The sequence below is a fragment of the Pundamilia nyererei genome, unplaced genomic scaffold (assembly GCF_000239375.1).
Source record: "Pundamilia nyererei isolate P.nyererei 1_Seehausen unplaced genomic scaffold, PunNye1.0 scaffold00034, whole genome shotgun sequence".
Lineage (NCBI taxonomy): Eukaryota > Metazoa > Chordata > Actinopteri > Cichliformes > Cichlidae > Pundamilia > Pundamilia nyererei.
Window position 1 is genome coordinate 365,744 of NW_005187435.1, and position 16,828 is coordinate 382,571.

Here is a 16,828-nt window from a genome sequence, read left to right on the forward strand (position 1 = left end):
CTCAACAGGATCTTGAGCTTTATTGTGAAAGGTTTGTAGAAATAACGACAACGCATAAAAACAAGCGCTTGTCTGTCTGTAGTGTGGTTATATTAAATATAAGAGAATAAGAGAACTTTAAGAAATTAATATAGCCACTACAGTGACCATAATGAAAAAATATTGCCGTAAACAGTTTATTTTGCGACACCACGAAACAAACAAATAGCGTAAAATGCAACGATAGACGTTTTTTATAACATCATCATCCGATATATATCGTTATATCGAACAGCCCTAAGATGGGGTAACTAATATCCTCTTACTGATACTAGAACATAATGGGTCCACTTTGAAAAAAAATTACCCAAAATACAGAAAAACTAAAACGCAGTTCAAATGACAGACTGTTTTAGGTACTACGATATGTAACTGAGAATATCATAGTTTTAAAATTTGGGGTGAACTGTCCCTTTAACATAATCAAAAGAACCAAATAAAGGGCAGAAGCGTCACAACAGATGGCAATTATTTTCTTTTGTTTCTGGGTTTGCTCCTGCACTGAGCAGCTCGATGAGTTTTTCCTCTCAGCACCATCTGAGTTTGTTAGCGGCTGGAAGTTCTGATCATAGTCCGGCTCTTTTACCACATCCACATGAATCCAAATGACGCCAAAGTTCCTTTAAAGTTCCCAGAAAGTGCAAAAACTTAAGCAGGTGTTAGAGGGAGAAGAAGAAGAACGGGAGCTGTGGGGCATCCCCTGCGTTGCTACTGGTTCTACTTTGATTACTCCCAGTTTCATTTTAGATCAATCAGCTATTACAGATTAAAAAGCCACAAAGTTTAAGTTAATCCAGCCTGGGGTCGGCTGCACACGGCCAATATGCAAAGCACTAATTTTGTATCTCATTGTTCTTCCGTTGTACATGGTGCTTGGGTTGTCTCTGGCTGACCAATCAGCTGTGACTCAATATCTGAAACCACAAGTCTCTTAAGAGGACTCCATTTAAAAGTCATTTTTCATAAATTTGACCCTCATCACTGTGAAGAGTCACACATGAAGACATTTTTCTGGCTTTGACACAAAATATAACTTTGTTTTCTCCAACCAACAAGGACAACAGCAGATATTTTAAAATCACTGAACGAGTCGGAGGTGTTGGCGGTGATTCAGAGACCTGGGACCGGGCACACTAAAGAGAAACAAAGATTTCTTTTGTTTGTTCTTTTTATATCTAGATATCTGTGTGGAGCTATGGCACGAGATTACGTTCAGCTGGTAAACTAAATGAGTCACTTTTCAGTCCTCAAACCTCCATGTGTGCAGTTGTTCCAGCTCTCTGAGGATGATGTGAGGAAAGAAGGGGTACCAGGAAAAAGTAATAATAATAAAAAGGTTGGGACTTTGTAAGGCATCAGTGGGCGGAGCTGGAGCAAGGCAGATGATCTCCATGTCACGCCTCAGTCCTGAACTCCGCCCTTCTTCTCTTGGCGCCTCCTGAAGTTTTAAAATGTCGACCCGCCACAGATGATGTTCTGGCCTCGACCCGGAAAGAGCTCCATCTGCCAGTACCGGGGGTCAGCGTACACTGTGCAGGTCAAAGGTCAGAGGGGACAACAAATCATCAATAGGTGCTCAGTGTGGCTTCAGCAGCTACACAAAACATTAACTGCTTTGATTTTAATTTGTCAGATTAAACATTAATTTATTAATGTTTAATCTGACAAATTAAACATTAATGAATAAATAAACTATATAAAGTCCTAACAACAAAAACTATATTTTAACTTTAAAAAAATAATAATTATCTGTATTTCATCTGCTGTCCAGTGTAAAAATGTGCAGGTGCAGCAGGTGTTACCCATGTCTCCCGGCGTCAGCCACAGGTTGAAGGAGCTGCAGTGTTTCTGGCAGCGCTGAACGGGCAGAACTCGAACAGTTGGCAGCCCCTCGCCCACCACCAGCCAGCCCAACACCCTGACACCCTGAAACCCAAACGGCAGCTTACAACAAAGAAAGCTGAAAGGTGTGTTTTTGTAGTTAAATATTATCGAGGACAAAACGTCACTGAGGCGCTACAATCACAACTGCACAACCTCAACACACTTCAGCTGCTTTAACTTAATACTAATAATAATAATAATAATAATAATAATAATCCATTTTTTTCTTTATTTTTACCGTTTTTACTGTTTACTCTCTGCATCCATAACGATAATTAGCGTGGTGTTTCCTCCGCGATTGGAATATGAACAAATATGAACACAGTTGGACTCACCTTGCTCTGAGAGTTTGTGCTGTGGGTGACCAGGCAGCGCTGCAGGATGGTCCCGGCGCTGTCCAGCAGGGGGCAGAGCTCAGCCTTCGGGAAGAGCCACCTCAGCACCTTCTCCCTGGTCCCAGAGCTGAACCGCCTACAGGGACAGAAGTAATATGCACAACTACAACCACACAGACTGTATCCAGATATAATTAATGGTCACAGTGATGTCAGCTATTGGTTTTTAACGTCCAGTTTTAATGGTCATAGGGTCAGCGATCTGAAAATTACAAGGCTGGCTTGCTCTAAAACATACTCTAGCATAGGGTGGACTTAACTTCCTCTTTTGAATGTAACTGAGACCACAATTTACGAAGGTCAAAGATCACAGGGGTAGTACAACGATTTGTCTAAAAGTGTAGTAAGTAGACTTTTTACAGGTAGATGTGTTGCACCCAGCATTTTATTTATTACACAGTATGCGTCCGCATGTAGATGGCACAACAATCTGATTCTGACCTCTTCAAGTATTAAATTAGTAAGTATTTTCCAGTGGTTTGGGTTAGTACTGAGCAAATGGAGCACTACTTTAAAAATGCTAAGTACCAGAGCAACGTGAAGTTGGCAGGTCCCTGAGGGAGGCCGAGATTGTGGTTGTGCAGACCGTCCTCCTCCTCCAGCAGAATGGACATGGAGCCCGAATGAGCCAGGTAGAGCTCCTCGAGCTGCTGCCGCTGGACGCTGAGGGACTCCCCGCCCTAGAGAGAGCAGCATGGACAAATGGAAATAAAGATGAACAAACTGTTTTGTTTTGTTTTTTTATTCAAACTGAATACTGTTTACAGGGCATGTGATTTTACAGGTCTGCTGTTGACTTTTTCCTAGTGTGACAAGTGCCTTACACACATTCTTTATCTCTTGAGATCTGTGTGAGTGGCTCCCACAATATGCATGTGTCACTTGTTCAGCACAGTAGATGCAGTTATCATGATGATCTTAAGTTTTTGAAGTGTTTGTAGTAATAAATAAATAAATAAATTCTTTGGAAAGAAAAATGCTCACGTGCACATTTCAGAAAGACAGAGGCTACGCTAATAACAGAGTCAAAATTAAACAAGTCAAATCCTTTAAATGGCACCACTGGCACACACGGTGGTGTTTACAGACATTTTAAACAGGTTCTCTATCAGGAATATGACACAAGGCTCTTTAGAGACAGCGTTGACCTCTGACCTTCAGCAGGACAAGCTGAGGACCTCGTCGCAGAGTGACAGTCCCTCTGAGGCTCTCAGGGACTTCCAACACTGAGGAAATCTCCGCACAGCCTGAACAGTTGACTAGATTTTGCCTGAGAGCGCCGGCGCTCCACCACTCATGGAAACCTGCAGCACACAAACACTTAAGAAATGCATATTTACAGGCTGGTCTGAAACAAACAAACAAGCTTTGGGCTCTAAGGATAGCTTCATTCTTGACAGAGCTGTGCTACTGGAAAGTGAATTTCCCAGAGGAACCCACCCGAGGGATTAATAAAGTTTCATCTAATCTAATCTAACTGCATGGGTTGATTTAATTTCTCCTAAATAAGTCACCTGTTTGGATTTCTTTTAAAGACCTATAGTCTGACGGATGTCATCTCCACTAACTCGAGTCATTGAAGTGGTTCATGTTTATGGTGCCTTTAGGGACATTTTTACTGGAATTAGTTTACTGCCCTAAAATTCTAGTACGTTTTATTTTAGTTTGTTTACAGTGATTAGCAGATAGCACTGTCTGTGCACTGCCCCGTAAAGTTTATGCATACAGCTTACAGGTAGGCACTCAAGTCAAAGATGTTATAATGATGAAACAGTTTTATTAAGTGTCCCTGCAAGTAACAGCATGCATAAACACAGGTCTGCCCCTAAGCAGAGATGCAAAAAAAAAAAAGTTTCTCCTTTTTGGTTTCAGTTTTTTCTCAAATGGAGAACAAGTTTACGGAACAGTCATGTTTGCTGCTGCACACAAACGTCAAATTTAATTTAAACTGAAACGTCAAATATCTTCTGGATTGGCATATCCCAACTACAGCTCTCTGCTGAGGTGCTGAAATGAATTGTGCAATCCTAGGGTAATAAGGACTTTCTCGTTAGTAGAAAACGTTGGATTTTGTTTGTGTACGCATGTTTGCGACAGAACAAAAACTGAAACAACTCACACCTTGCAGGTTGTACTTCTTGGCGATGGGTAGGGAGAGCAGGCGGACGTGGCTGAGAGGGGACGACCAGTTATAGCAGCCCAGATTGACCAGTCCCAGCTGGGGAGCATTCTGGGGGTAGGTGAAGGCCAGCACCACCACCAGCAAGAAGCCAACAGCCACCACAAACTGAAGAGACAACACAAAGACTTTGCAACTCAGACAAATGTCTCCTTTATCAGGACAGCACATGAATAACCGTCTGTGAAGTGTAAACCTATTTTAGAGCAACAAAAAGAGCTGAGTCTTCTACAAAGTAAACTAATTGGATTTTCACACTTTAAATCTATCTTAAAACAGTCTTTCAAACTAATTACCAACACTACCGAACTAAAATTAAAACTAAGCCTCTCTAGTGTCAAAGGTCTTCAGTATTAATCTGTTTCAGCAATGTAGTAATTTATATGTGGACCTTGATGGTGGCTCTCAGGATGGGAAACTGTGGGGGCTCTCTTCTGGGCTCGTTGGTCTCCAGGACCTGCTTGATGAACCTCTCGATCTCCCTCTCCGACATTCCGTAGCGGTAACCCGACTGACGGAGGATGTCGATACTCTCGGACAGTTTATCATAAATACACGGCTCGCTCATCGTTGTCCCCATGATGGCGGCAGTGGCGACAGCTTCTTAGTCAAACGTGTCGAATTTCGGTTGCTAAAAGCTCTTGGAGCATGGCGTCACCTGTGAAATAAACCAAGGGGTCAGCTGACATGTCACAGCTTTCAGCACTAGCAAGTTACCATCACTGAAGGTGCAGATGATGTGGAAATACTTCTATGTTTAATCTGAATGTGGCTGAAGGTTGCCCTCTTGGCCACTCACACAAACATGTTTGTTCTTCCAGACGCTGTCACAAATCTTTCAAATGAATTTCTGGCTTTCATAACTAAAACATATTTTACAATATCATCCTTACTATCATCTTGATTTGTGAGATTAATACGCTGGATTTATTATCGTCATGCACAGTTGCAAAAATTATTTGACTTATTAGATCAGCTCTGCATGACTCTCAAAAGGTCCAGTACAAGTCGCAACTTGTACTCTACAAAAACTACTATAGAGCATCATTTATTAATAAACTTAAATGGGGGTGCACCTTCTTTGACATAAAAATGCATACACTCTGACCAAGCCACAGCTTTTATTGATTTTTAAGAAGCTCGGTTGAGATCATCTGTGTGCCATATTCTCTTGTGTCAGTTCTACACGGACTTTGGCACCAGTTACAGATAACTTTGCAAAACAGCCCTGTTTTGATAACATGAGGTTGGTGGCAACATTTACATTTGCAGCACTTCAAAAACGGCCGTTAAGAATGTTGCATGTATAATTTTTGAACTTTTTTTTTCCCTTACAGCAAGAAATAAAACCCCCACAGTGACAAGTACTTCTTTTACCATTCATTTCAAATGAAGGGTATATGATCTCTAAAGTCCTGTTCACAGACTTTCGAGATTTCGAACATTTAAATAGGTTCTCTTCACTATTTACTTGTGTATTTGTTTGTTTATTGCTATCTGATCATAATGAAACAAGTGGTTCTTTCCAAAAGAAAGGGTGCAGGCCAAAGCAATGGCTTGCATATGATGCACCCCACATACATAAAACAAGGTTTAACCATCCAGAAAGTAACATTACAACAGAAAATATCACCAGATAGCCACAGTGTCAAAGCTGGAATCTGAGACTTGCACTTGTGGATCAGGACAATAATTAGAAACATGCAACCAAAACGTCCAAAGACACAAAACAAAAAACATTAAAAAGGTTTTGAAGTATCCTAGGCAAAGTCCAGGCTTAAGATGTTTTGGTTTGACCTTAAAAATGCTTTTTGTGCTTGAAAATCCAGAATTAAAACAATTTTGTCAATAAGGGTGGGCCACCGTGATGTGAAACACGCATTGCCAGTCATCACAAATGACTGCAAAGACAGCAGCTCTTGCTGCCAAGAGTGGCAAAAACAATCAGCTTTAGGGCAATTACTTTTTCACAAAGGGTCAGGCGGGTCTGTGTAGCTTTTTCAGTTTATAAATTAAACCATCATTTAAAAACTGTATGTTTTATTGACTTGGGTTTCATTTGTTTAATATTAAAATTTAAAAATAAAGTAAAACACATACACACATCAAAAAGGAAAAAAAAAAGTGGACCCACACAGACTGTCCAGTGTAGGTAAACTAAATATTTCTCATTTATTTATGTTCCATAATAATATCTATACGAAAATAAAACGACAAGCTACTATTACATATTACAGTGCAAATTCAGTTTCAGTGCGAACGTAATATCAGACTGAGACTAGGGGAGTTAAATCCCCACAGTGTTTAGTTCTGCTTTTCGCTCGTTGTTGTAAATAACAAGTAAGAATTGACGCTCATGTTGGTGTCTAACGTTCAGGAAACTAGTTTTCTCTCCTTTTTATCTTTAATAACTACGATCAGTGCAGCTGCTACGGCCAGAAAACGCATGTAAATGTTAAATATAACACTACCTAATTTATTCGTTAATTTGACTAAAGCATAAACCCATCATATTATTTGATATGAATAAAAACAAAACCCCAAAACGTTTTTACCGTCCTGCCAGCAGCAGCATACTGACAGGGTTAGCTCGTCTCTGCGAGCTTTCACATTACGAGCAGAAACCTCAAACTCACCTCAAAGCGAGATCCACCGCTCAAAAAGTTTAATTTTCCATCCCCGGTGTTTTTAAAAATAATATATAAATAGGGTTTTTAAAAGTAACCTAGCTAGGTAGCTAATGAGCTACATTCGGCTTCTCTTCCGCTTCTACCTTTTCTTCTTCTTTATTGGGCGAACGTCAAAAAAGCGCCACCAGCTGGTATGGAGTCTGGGTCTGGATTTAAATATTGCATTATCCATTAATTCTCTTCGGGGTCGCTGGAGTCTATCCCAGCTGTCTTAGGGCAATTTTGGAATCGCCAATTAACCCGCCCCCAATGTATTCGGACTGTAGGAAGAAGCCCGAGAGAACCAACGCAAACGGGGGAGAAGATGTAAAAACTCCTGATGGTGGAAGTGAACTCAGGACCTTCTATCCTGTGAGGAAACAGTGCGAACCACTTAACTCCAGAAATATACGCAAATAGTTATACAGTACAACACTTTCACACAAAAATTTTACTGAAGCAAAAATAGATTATTTAAAAGTAGTGTATTCATAAGATAATGAAACATACTGAAACCACTTTGCACAAACTCGTTGCTTTGTAGCCAACCAAAAAGCAGAAGCGATACCAAAACACAGAAAATTAACGAATAAGAGTGGTGAACGTTCACAGGAACTCCCGCCTCCTATTTCCGTTTCTTGCGCAACCATGAAACGGCATCGACATCGAGCTGCGTCAAGCTATCAAAGTAACCGAGTGAAGACGCTGCAAAGAGGCGGAAGTTAAAATAATGGGATTTTATTTAATGTATTGCACAATTTGTTTTGGCTGCAGAAGTCCCAAATTTTTGTGATAAAGAACATATTCCATTATCTTACTTAAATTAATTAACAGAAACCTGAAGTTTTTACCCTGTAAAGTCTAAGACATCATTACTGGTGACCCTAGTCCTATGATATTTTTTTTACATTGTTACTTGTATTTATTTATCTGTTGCTTTTTCTCTCCCCTTGACAATCAGAGGACAAAAACCGCTATCAGTCCGACTGATAAAAATCCAAATATATGTGCATATTATATACTTTTTTAGAAAATAATCCACTTTATATGAAGCAATGCTTATCATTGCGATGGTTGTGAAAAGCTTTTAATTTGAACGTCTCACACGGAAGTGTTCGGTGTTACGTATTCATCTTGACATTTGTGTTTATACCTGGACGTAACAGACAGGCGGCAACATCACCGAACTTCACTCAAATTTAACCTTTTGTTTAAGTAGTGATATTTTGTTATTTCTATTTTCTTGCGGAGGAACCAGTGGGTTAAGCTGGTCTGTGCCAAGTTTTCTGTTTTGCTGGTGTTCAGCACGAACAGCGTGCTGTTTTTGACGGAGGTCAGCGGCTTTCCAGTTGAAGCCAGTCCACTGACAAGATGCTTGCCTCGGGTAGGACCGTGTCCTCCCGGCTGCTGAGGCCAACCGCGTGGCTTCCTCTCCGGCTGAGCTCCGAGCGGACGGCCGCTAGCTTCCCGCAGAAAGGTAACAATTGCCCCGAGCAAAATGGGTAGCTTATTCCCCCAAGACCAACTAGCACGAAGCTAATCCCAAAGTGACGCAGTTTAGTGAGGCAGGAAACTTCACAGCATCTGTAAACTGTCAGGTTAACTGACGACTTTAAAATCCACGTGAGGTCAGGAAAACCTAAAAAATACTAAATTAAAACACTAATAAACGGAAAGTTCACGAGCACTAGCTGACTGGCACAAGACGAAGCAATCTTGTTAAATAACTGTTTTAAAAAGATTTTATGTTCTGATATTCTCTGTGTCACTCTCCATTTTTTATAATGTTAAAATCATGCACATTACTCTTGACTTCATTGCCAGATTGACAACATTTTTAGGGCCCGAGCACTGAGAGTGCGAAGGCCCTAATGTATCTGCTCTGTTTCTTATTATTAGGGCCCGAGTACTGAGAGTGCGAAGGCTCCATTGTATCTGCTCTGTTTCTTCTTATTATTATTTTCATTGAAATGAATTGCCTTTTTTGAGTGCTTTAACATGCTCAAAAACTCGTGAAATTTTGCACACATGTCAGGTTTGGTGAAAAATTTCGTATTTTAACCTCCTAGGACCTGGCGTCCACATATGTGGACATCACATTTTGGGTTATTTAGACCAAAATACTCAATTTTGCTCTGCAAGGGCCTGATATCCACTTACGAGGACATTATACTGCTACTGTTCTATCGAAATTTTAAACGAATATCCTCATATGTGGCTCTTATTTTTCATAAAAACAAAAATAAGGTTAAAAAAAATCTGGTAATTCTTTGTTTTTACATTCATCGGGCCCCAATATGCCCGATGAATGTAATAATGTAACAATTTAAATGCCATTTTTTTACATTAATAAATTTAATGTGGTCTTAAGAATGGCTTTAAATGTCTTAAATATACTGTAATTTATGCTGCAGAGTTGATCAAGAAACATGAACAGGATGAGCCTCGCCCCCTCTACATGGACTTCCAGGCAACCACTCCCATGGTAACTGTTACTAAGCACTTTGTCACTTTTACAGGCTTTTACAGCTGATGTCAGAGAGAGTTGGACATAAAGCTGGTTGTACTTAGAGTTTCATATGTTTGTGTGTGTCTTTAGGATCCCCGGGTGCTGGATGCCATGTTGCCATACCAGGTGAATTACTACGGTAACCCTCACTCCAGAACGCATGCCTACGGCTGGGAGAGTGAATCCGCTATGGAGAACGCTAGGAAGGTAGAGAGCTGCTCCATCTTTAGAAAAGTGGGCTGTGCTTATTTACACTTTCTTTGCAGGTAGTAAAAGGACAGTAACATCTAGTCCTTTTACTGAAAAAATCTGGTCCATGTATCACTTTGGCTTGCTCAGTTGTAGCTGTGGTATGCAAAGAGATGCAGGCCTCATACAAGCTAGTGAGCACACCAAAGTCGAGCACTGATGCTGAATGTTTGAATTCAGCATCAACGCTCCGACATTAATATTTGTAACCTACAACATGTGCATGTTTCACCGAGAGTCACTGACTGATGTTGCTATATGTCTATGGCTACGTTCACACTGCAGGTCTTAATGCTCAATTACGATTTTTTGATCAAATCTGATTTTTTTGTCTGGTTGTTCACACTTTGTCCTCAAAGTTTATGTGTTAAAAGCAGGAAAAATGGCCACGCATAAGAATTTGAGCAAATTTCTCAATGGCCAAATTGTGATGGCCACTAGGGCGGAGTTAGAGCATCACTAGAACACATGTTCAAAATTAGAAACACAAATTAGAAACATGTGAATCTGTTTGGTGTTTTTTTCCCCCTTTCTTTCTCTCTGAGCAGCAGGTGGCTGATCTGATTGGAGCCGATCCCAGAGAGATCATTTTCACCAGCGGAGCCACAGAGTCCAACAACATGGCTATCAAGGTCCTACTCTCTTGACCTTAATCACTTTCTCTCACACAAACACACACAGGTTTTGTTTTGGTGAAAACTGATCAAAAATATAAAATGCAGACAACAGATTAAAACTACAACTCTTACAAAATAAGAACACTGTAAAAAACCAAGTGATAAACTACATGAGAAATAAAAAACACATAAAACAGTAAGAGCAAATTCAGAATGTGAACTGATTAATAAAACTCCTTAAAACAAAACTGTCATTAACAAAACTCTTTGTATTGTTAATGATTTGGATGCTTCTTCTGAATCAAACTATACAATATTGAAATGCAAAAACTTGTGATAAAAATGGAATTTGTCAGCCACGTTGAGAACATTTAATTAAAAGAAATTTTCTGTGCACACGAGGCAAATAAGTCAACTGACAGGAAGAAGTAGCATCTGTTTTCACTGTTTCACTGAAACAAACTACTTCACTTCAGTCCACTTGGATTGCCTTACCAAAGACACCATGTGTAGCAAAGAACAAGTAATAACAGCAAGAATAGAGGAAGCAAATTAAAGTCACGCTGCTGTCGATTCTGATTTACTGGAATTATAAATGAGGTAATTGAATTAATGCTAAAAAGAAACGAGCAGTAGCCACAAACTGGATTCACAACTCCAGAAAGTGCTAGAATCAGAGAAAATCTTAAAACTTTCTTCCCTTTAACCCAGTGTGTTCTCTCCTGTAGGGTGTAGCCCGGTTCTACAAGGCCAAAAAACATCATGTGATCACCACTCAGACCGAGCATAAGTGCGTCTTAGACTCGTGTCGGATTCTGGAGTCCGAAGGGTTCGATGTTACTTACCTGCCGGTCCAGAACAACGGCCTGCTGGACCTAGAGGTAAACATACAGAGACAAAAAGAGAGATCACGCAGACAACAACCAGAATATTGTCTGTATGAACATATTAAAAACTGGAAGCTATATTTACAATACCTCTGGGCAGTGAAGCCTGTATTTATTATTTTTACCTCCATTTGTAGCGTTACAGAATTCACGAATTATTGTGTCCCGTGTCTGCTCCTTACAGTGAGTCTTACTACATGTTTGTTTGTGTGTTCAGTTGTTGGAGGCCTCCATCCGTACTGACACCTCTTTGGTGTCGGTGATGACCGTGAACAACGAGATCGGAGTCAAGCAGCCCATCAAGGAGATTGGTAAGCATAGCAAATCAAACACACATGAAATGCTCACAATCACGCACTCATAATATCCGCATCTAAATAGTTTTGTCAGTTTTACTGAATAAATCAGACTATTCGCTTAATGCGGAGCCCAACCGAGAGCTCTGATCAGATTAATGAGCTTGAACTCTTTCTATCTACAGGTCAGATTTGTCGCTCAAAAGGAGTCTTCTTCCACACTGATGCTGCTCAGGCCGTTGGGAAGATTCCCATCAGCATCTCTGACTGGAAGATCGATCTGATGTCCATCAGTGGTCACAAGATTTACGGACCCAAAGGTCAGCTTTAGTAGCAGTACCAGTAGGTGGCATAACTCTAAACCGATCAATAGGCAGGTGAGATAGTTTGTGGAGCTCATTTGTCAGTGCCCATTTCCATTTTTATATAAATTGTATAAAACTAGAAATGGCTAAATTTTCCCACAGAAATACGTGTTTTGGTTTTAAAAATTAAACAAAATACATGCAGGTGAAATATGAAGCAGGAAAGATGGCAAAAAGTATGTATGTATATAGTATGTAGGTTGTTTATATGAAGATTTTTTTTTCTTTTTTTTTTTAAATCAGCGGAGTTTCCCTGTTAATTTTTTCTATCAGCTGTCAAAGTCGGGGTTTGATTATCTTTGAAAAGATGCACGTAAAACGGTGTAAAAGCAAAAATACTTACTACGTGTGTGTGTGTCCAGGTGTGGGTGCGTTGTACGTGCGTCGCAGGCCAAGGGTGCGTTTGGAGCCAATACAGAACGGTGGCGGGCAGGAGAGGGGGCTGCGCTCTGGCACTGTCCCCACCCCACTGGCTGTTGGTCTGGGAGCTGCCTGTAGCATCGCCCAGGAGGAGATGGAGGTAAAATAACCAAAGTCAAACATCCAAAAAACCTTCTCAGACGATGCTACATTTCAGGGGGATTAGTGCATGTTTGTTTGTTTAGTATGATCATCAGCGGGTGTCCATGCTGGCTACTCGTCTGGTCCAGAAGGTCATGTCTGAGATTCCTGATGTCATCATGAATGGAGATCCAGAACAGCGTTACCCTGGTAAACACATTTATGTTTGTTTAGCAGTCTTTATGAGGACATTTATTAGCGTAAGACATTTCTTAACTCTAGCCTATACCTAATTCTAAACTGAACCTCGAAACCAACTCTTAAACTGTAAAGTGTTAAAGTGCTCCTTGTAACTAAACTGGTTTTATAATACGCTAATAAATTCCATGTAGAAATGAAACTCAGTGCTGCTGCTGCAGGTTAGAGTTTAAACCAAAATTGATTTACAAGTCAGTGAAGATTTTTGAAGTTAATGTTTTTGAAGTGTTTTTGTTGGAACACACAAACACACTTTGATTGTGTTTGTGTGTCTGGGTGTTTTCAGGCTGTATCAACCTTTCTTTTGCCTACGTGGAGGGCGAGAGTCTGCTGATGGCACTGAAGGATGTTGCTCTGTCATCAGGGAGGTCAGATACAAACTTTTTTTCACGCACATATGTCCAACTTTTGAGTGTAACTTTACCCACTGCATCAAAAAGTTAGAAAATCGGCATGGTTTTGAGAGGATGGAAGTGTTGACCGATTTGTGTACTATTTATGAATCAAGTGTCCTGCCACCTGTGTGGTCAGGGTAGCATTCTTACATTAGCTTCTCTTTGTTGGCTACTTTTTAAATCTGGAATTGAAATTAAATCATTCTCCTATCACACAAAGTCCTGAATGCCTTTTGCCTGAATGACTTTTCGTTCCCTATCTTCTGCTCAAGTTCACAGAAACACTTTTAACATAAATGTCAGTTTCAACACCAGCATTGAGAGTACAGTTACATGCTTAATGTACAGTTCAAAAGCCTCATATGATTGTGCATGAAGTCTCTAAAGATGAATATTTGTGTCTGTGTGTGCAGTGCATGTACTTCAGCGTCTTTGGAGCCATCATACGTCCTCAGAGCTATTGGAGCAGATGAAGATCTGGCTCACTCTTCTATCAGGTAACAATACCTCCTGTAACCTGGATTATGATAAAAACTGCAACTCCCCAGAAGTTTAATAATGATTTTCCTTGAGCTTCCTAACTCTTTTCTTCACATTGATCAGACTTAGCAATCAAAGTGATTAAATCCACAGAAAACTAAGCTGTTTATAAACTTGGATAACCAGGGAATGGTTACCAACAGCCTTTCATGTTCTCTAGTTTCAGGTTTAAATGTCCGTGTTTGTGTCTGTGGCAGGTTTGGTATTGGCAGGTTCACCACTGAAGAAGAGGTTGACTACACAGCAGAGAAATGCATCGAGCAGGTCCACAGACTCAGAGAGATGAGGTAAAGTCAGCTCTCAGACACTATCACGCAGATGTTGATTTTACTTTACATTCATAAAATTGATACAAAATTTTGAATGGTAACCTTGTTTTCTCTAACCTGCCTCTTTGCCTCTCTTTCTGTCTGTCAGTCCTCTGTGGGAGATGAGTCAGGAAGGCATCGACCTGAAGAGCATCAACTGGACGCAGCATTAAGCTTCTTCCACTTCTTGCCCACTTCGATATGATAGTTCCCAAAAGACTGAAGGAACAGACCAGCTTTTTTTTCCTGTAAACAAACACGCACAAACTCCCTGTCGTCTGGCTGTAGCTGTAGCTCAGTGTCTCTCTAGAAGCTCCTCCAGTTGCTCTCTCAGGAGATGTTGCTCAGACAGTTGACCAACGCACATCAATCTCTTCTTTTTCTTCTGTTGCCCAGAAGGTTGCTTCTTTATCTCAGATGAAAAGTTTACAGAGGCTGTGACACGCTCTGAAATCTAACATGACATTCATGAGAAGTACATCCTCTTTGGTTGTTTCAAACTAAATATGGTATTGATTGTGCGACATGTCCATCAGTGGCCGATTTGGGGCTTTGATCAACAGACTGCCTGCAAACAAAAAATTGAGACAGACATCCAGGACCATGTTTTCACAGCAGGGCTACTCAAAAAAAGCAGTTATTCAGAATACAACAGTAAAGGATAAAGCAGTCGGCACATGTCGTATTTTTTTAATAAAGGTTAGGGGAAAACAAATTTGTGGGCACACACACAAACCAAAACAGTTGGTTGTAAAGTAAAAAAGGAAAAAACCATCTCTCTATGACTAAGAAGAAACCCTTTTATACTCATATGTCTCTGTCATTATTATTTTTTTCTAAAAACATTGCAGCACTGTAATCAACTATGCATCCATCGCACAATTTGATATGCATCAGTGTCTGTGACCAAGATTTGTCTAAAACTGGTCTTGCACAGTATGACAGACATGCAGTAAATGGCACAGAGGCGCTTTTAATCTGACTCTTTAGGTGATTTGACTTCACCTAATCTAACATCTTGATGCCTGGTGTCATGAAGCTGGTTAACAGACAGCTTAGTTTACACTTGTTTCACTAATGCACTCATGAGCGTGTCTGTGGGAAATGGAAGTTACACACAGTACCGTCCAAATCATGAAGTGTCAATGTGGCAGGCAGGTTGAAATGCAACATTGTTTTGTTATGACACTGCAATTAGTAGAAGCTTTGTAGGCCCACACATTATAGCTGTGTACTGTCATCTATCAAATATATCTCAGTAATGTAGTGTAAAAGACTTCAAACTGGAGTGAAACTGAATATTGAAAACCTGAGAAGTCTTTTAAGCAGTCAGTATGCCGGGGCTAATGGCAAGTGTGTTTCCATAGCCCTTTCATTCTTTGACTTCCAGTAATCACCCTCTCTGCAGAGCCAAAGAGCTCCACAGAAAGACCTGATCAGACATTCACACAACTAGAACTAAATAATTTATAATTTACTGAGTCAAGCAGTAGTTCAAACATCCATTGGTGTTATATCCAGCGATCCAATTGATGACAAGTTTTGATATTATCTTGAGAATGAACCTGCTGTGGAGAAGCACGAATGTACGTGTGACCAACACAGTTACTGTTTACTCTTGCTAAATGTGACCGAGCTTTGTGATACCATCACACTCGCATTAAACCCAAAGATAGCCACATAAATTAGGAAAAAATAAAACACGGGCAACAATCTAAGTGATAAAAGAATCGGAACAAAGCTGTGTTGCTTCAGCAAAGCTGGAAAGAGCAACTGAAGGCAGCAGGATGTGATGATTCGCCCAGTATTTATTTGAGTCAGACCTTTCCACTAGATTCACAGGCTTATCTCTCCAGCTCTGTTCATAGGTTATAAACTGCCCTCTCTGTCTCATGCTCTTGTCTTATCATCCCACATCAGCGTTTATTATTCATTCAGTGGTAGCATGTTGGCCTATGATCAGCAGTCCTCAGTGAAATATCCAACGAGACAGTGTTAGCAGCAGCGGTTTCATTGTTCTGTTAGTCAGTAACCACTCTACAAGTCTGCAGCCCTGATTTTTAAAGTCAGACTTCTGTCACACGTGTCCGTGGCTTATGACAGGAAATACAAGATGATTGTGAAAATCTAAACAAAAATAAAACAATTGGTTAAAAAATGTGGGTCTCTAAGACTACACTCTCGGGGGGGGGGATTCTTGTATAGTGTTCTTGGATGTATCTGGAGCCTCTTTTTGATATATTTGCTCGTCTCCTGCATCTACTGTCTTCGACTGTTACATGTCATTGCACATTAGTATCCAATAAAATTGTTTCTTCTGGTTATGCCATCAACTTTTGATGTATTTCATTTGTGTTTATTGTTTTTTCAACTCAGATTCTCAAAACAGTTTTGATGATGTCTGAATGTGTTTTTCACATTGCTCCACGGGTCGCAGAGAGTTCAACCTGAGGTAGTTTGACCATTCCATTATAAGATAAAATAAGATGGATCTTCTTTGCCCTGGAGATCAGAAATTGTCTTTTTTTTATGTAGCAGATAAAATTTCAGTTAAACACCACGAATGTCTGTGACTGTAAAACTCCAAATCTGTCTGTCCACAGACTCTTATGCAATCAGTTTAGCAACCAAACATTGCACAGTTACATCTTAGGCCCCTGTATGTATGTATAATCTTTGCAAAAGTCTTGCACCACTCATGTCTTCCCATTTTGCCTCCAGTAAACACCGAAATATA

The 16,828-nt window shown here is 40.2% G+C and overlaps 2 protein-coding genes across 2 annotated transcripts; one reads left to right on the top strand and one right to left on the bottom strand.

The window, feature by feature from the left end:
• Window positions 1–231: 231 nt before the first annotated feature.
• On the bottom strand, window positions 232–7,302 carry cunh6orf89 (chromosome unknown C6orf89 homolog). Its single transcript, XM_005729643.2, has 8 exons — window positions 7,134–7,302; window positions 4,889–5,155; window positions 4,440–4,605; window positions 3,474–3,622; window positions 2,847–2,998; window positions 2,259–2,394; window positions 1,842–1,965; window positions 232–1,568 (listed from the first exon to the last, which is right to left on the bottom strand). The coding sequence occupies exons 2-8, from the start codon at window positions 5,075–5,077 to the stop codon at window positions 1,486–1,488; spliced, it is 999 nt and encodes a 332-aa protein (XP_005729700.1). The 5' UTR covers window positions 5,078–5,155; window positions 7,134–7,302; the 3' UTR covers window positions 232–1,485.
• A 970-nt stretch (window positions 7,303–8,272) lies between these two features.
• nfs1 (NFS1 cysteine desulfurase) lies at window positions 8,273–16,424 on the top strand. The gene is made up of 13 exons (XM_005729642.1): window positions 8,273–8,643; window positions 9,581–9,651; window positions 9,766–9,882; window positions 10,473–10,556; window positions 11,270–11,422; window positions 11,646–11,739; window positions 11,910–12,044; window positions 12,452–12,609; window positions 12,695–12,800; window positions 13,135–13,216; window positions 13,657–13,740; window positions 13,981–14,070; window positions 14,201–16,424. The coding sequence occupies exons 1-13, from the start codon at window positions 8,538–8,540 to the stop codon at window positions 14,262–14,264; spliced, it is 1,344 nt and encodes a 447-aa protein (XP_005729699.1). The 5' UTR covers window positions 8,273–8,537; the 3' UTR covers window positions 14,265–16,424.
• Window positions 16,425–16,828: the final 404 nt, after the last annotated feature.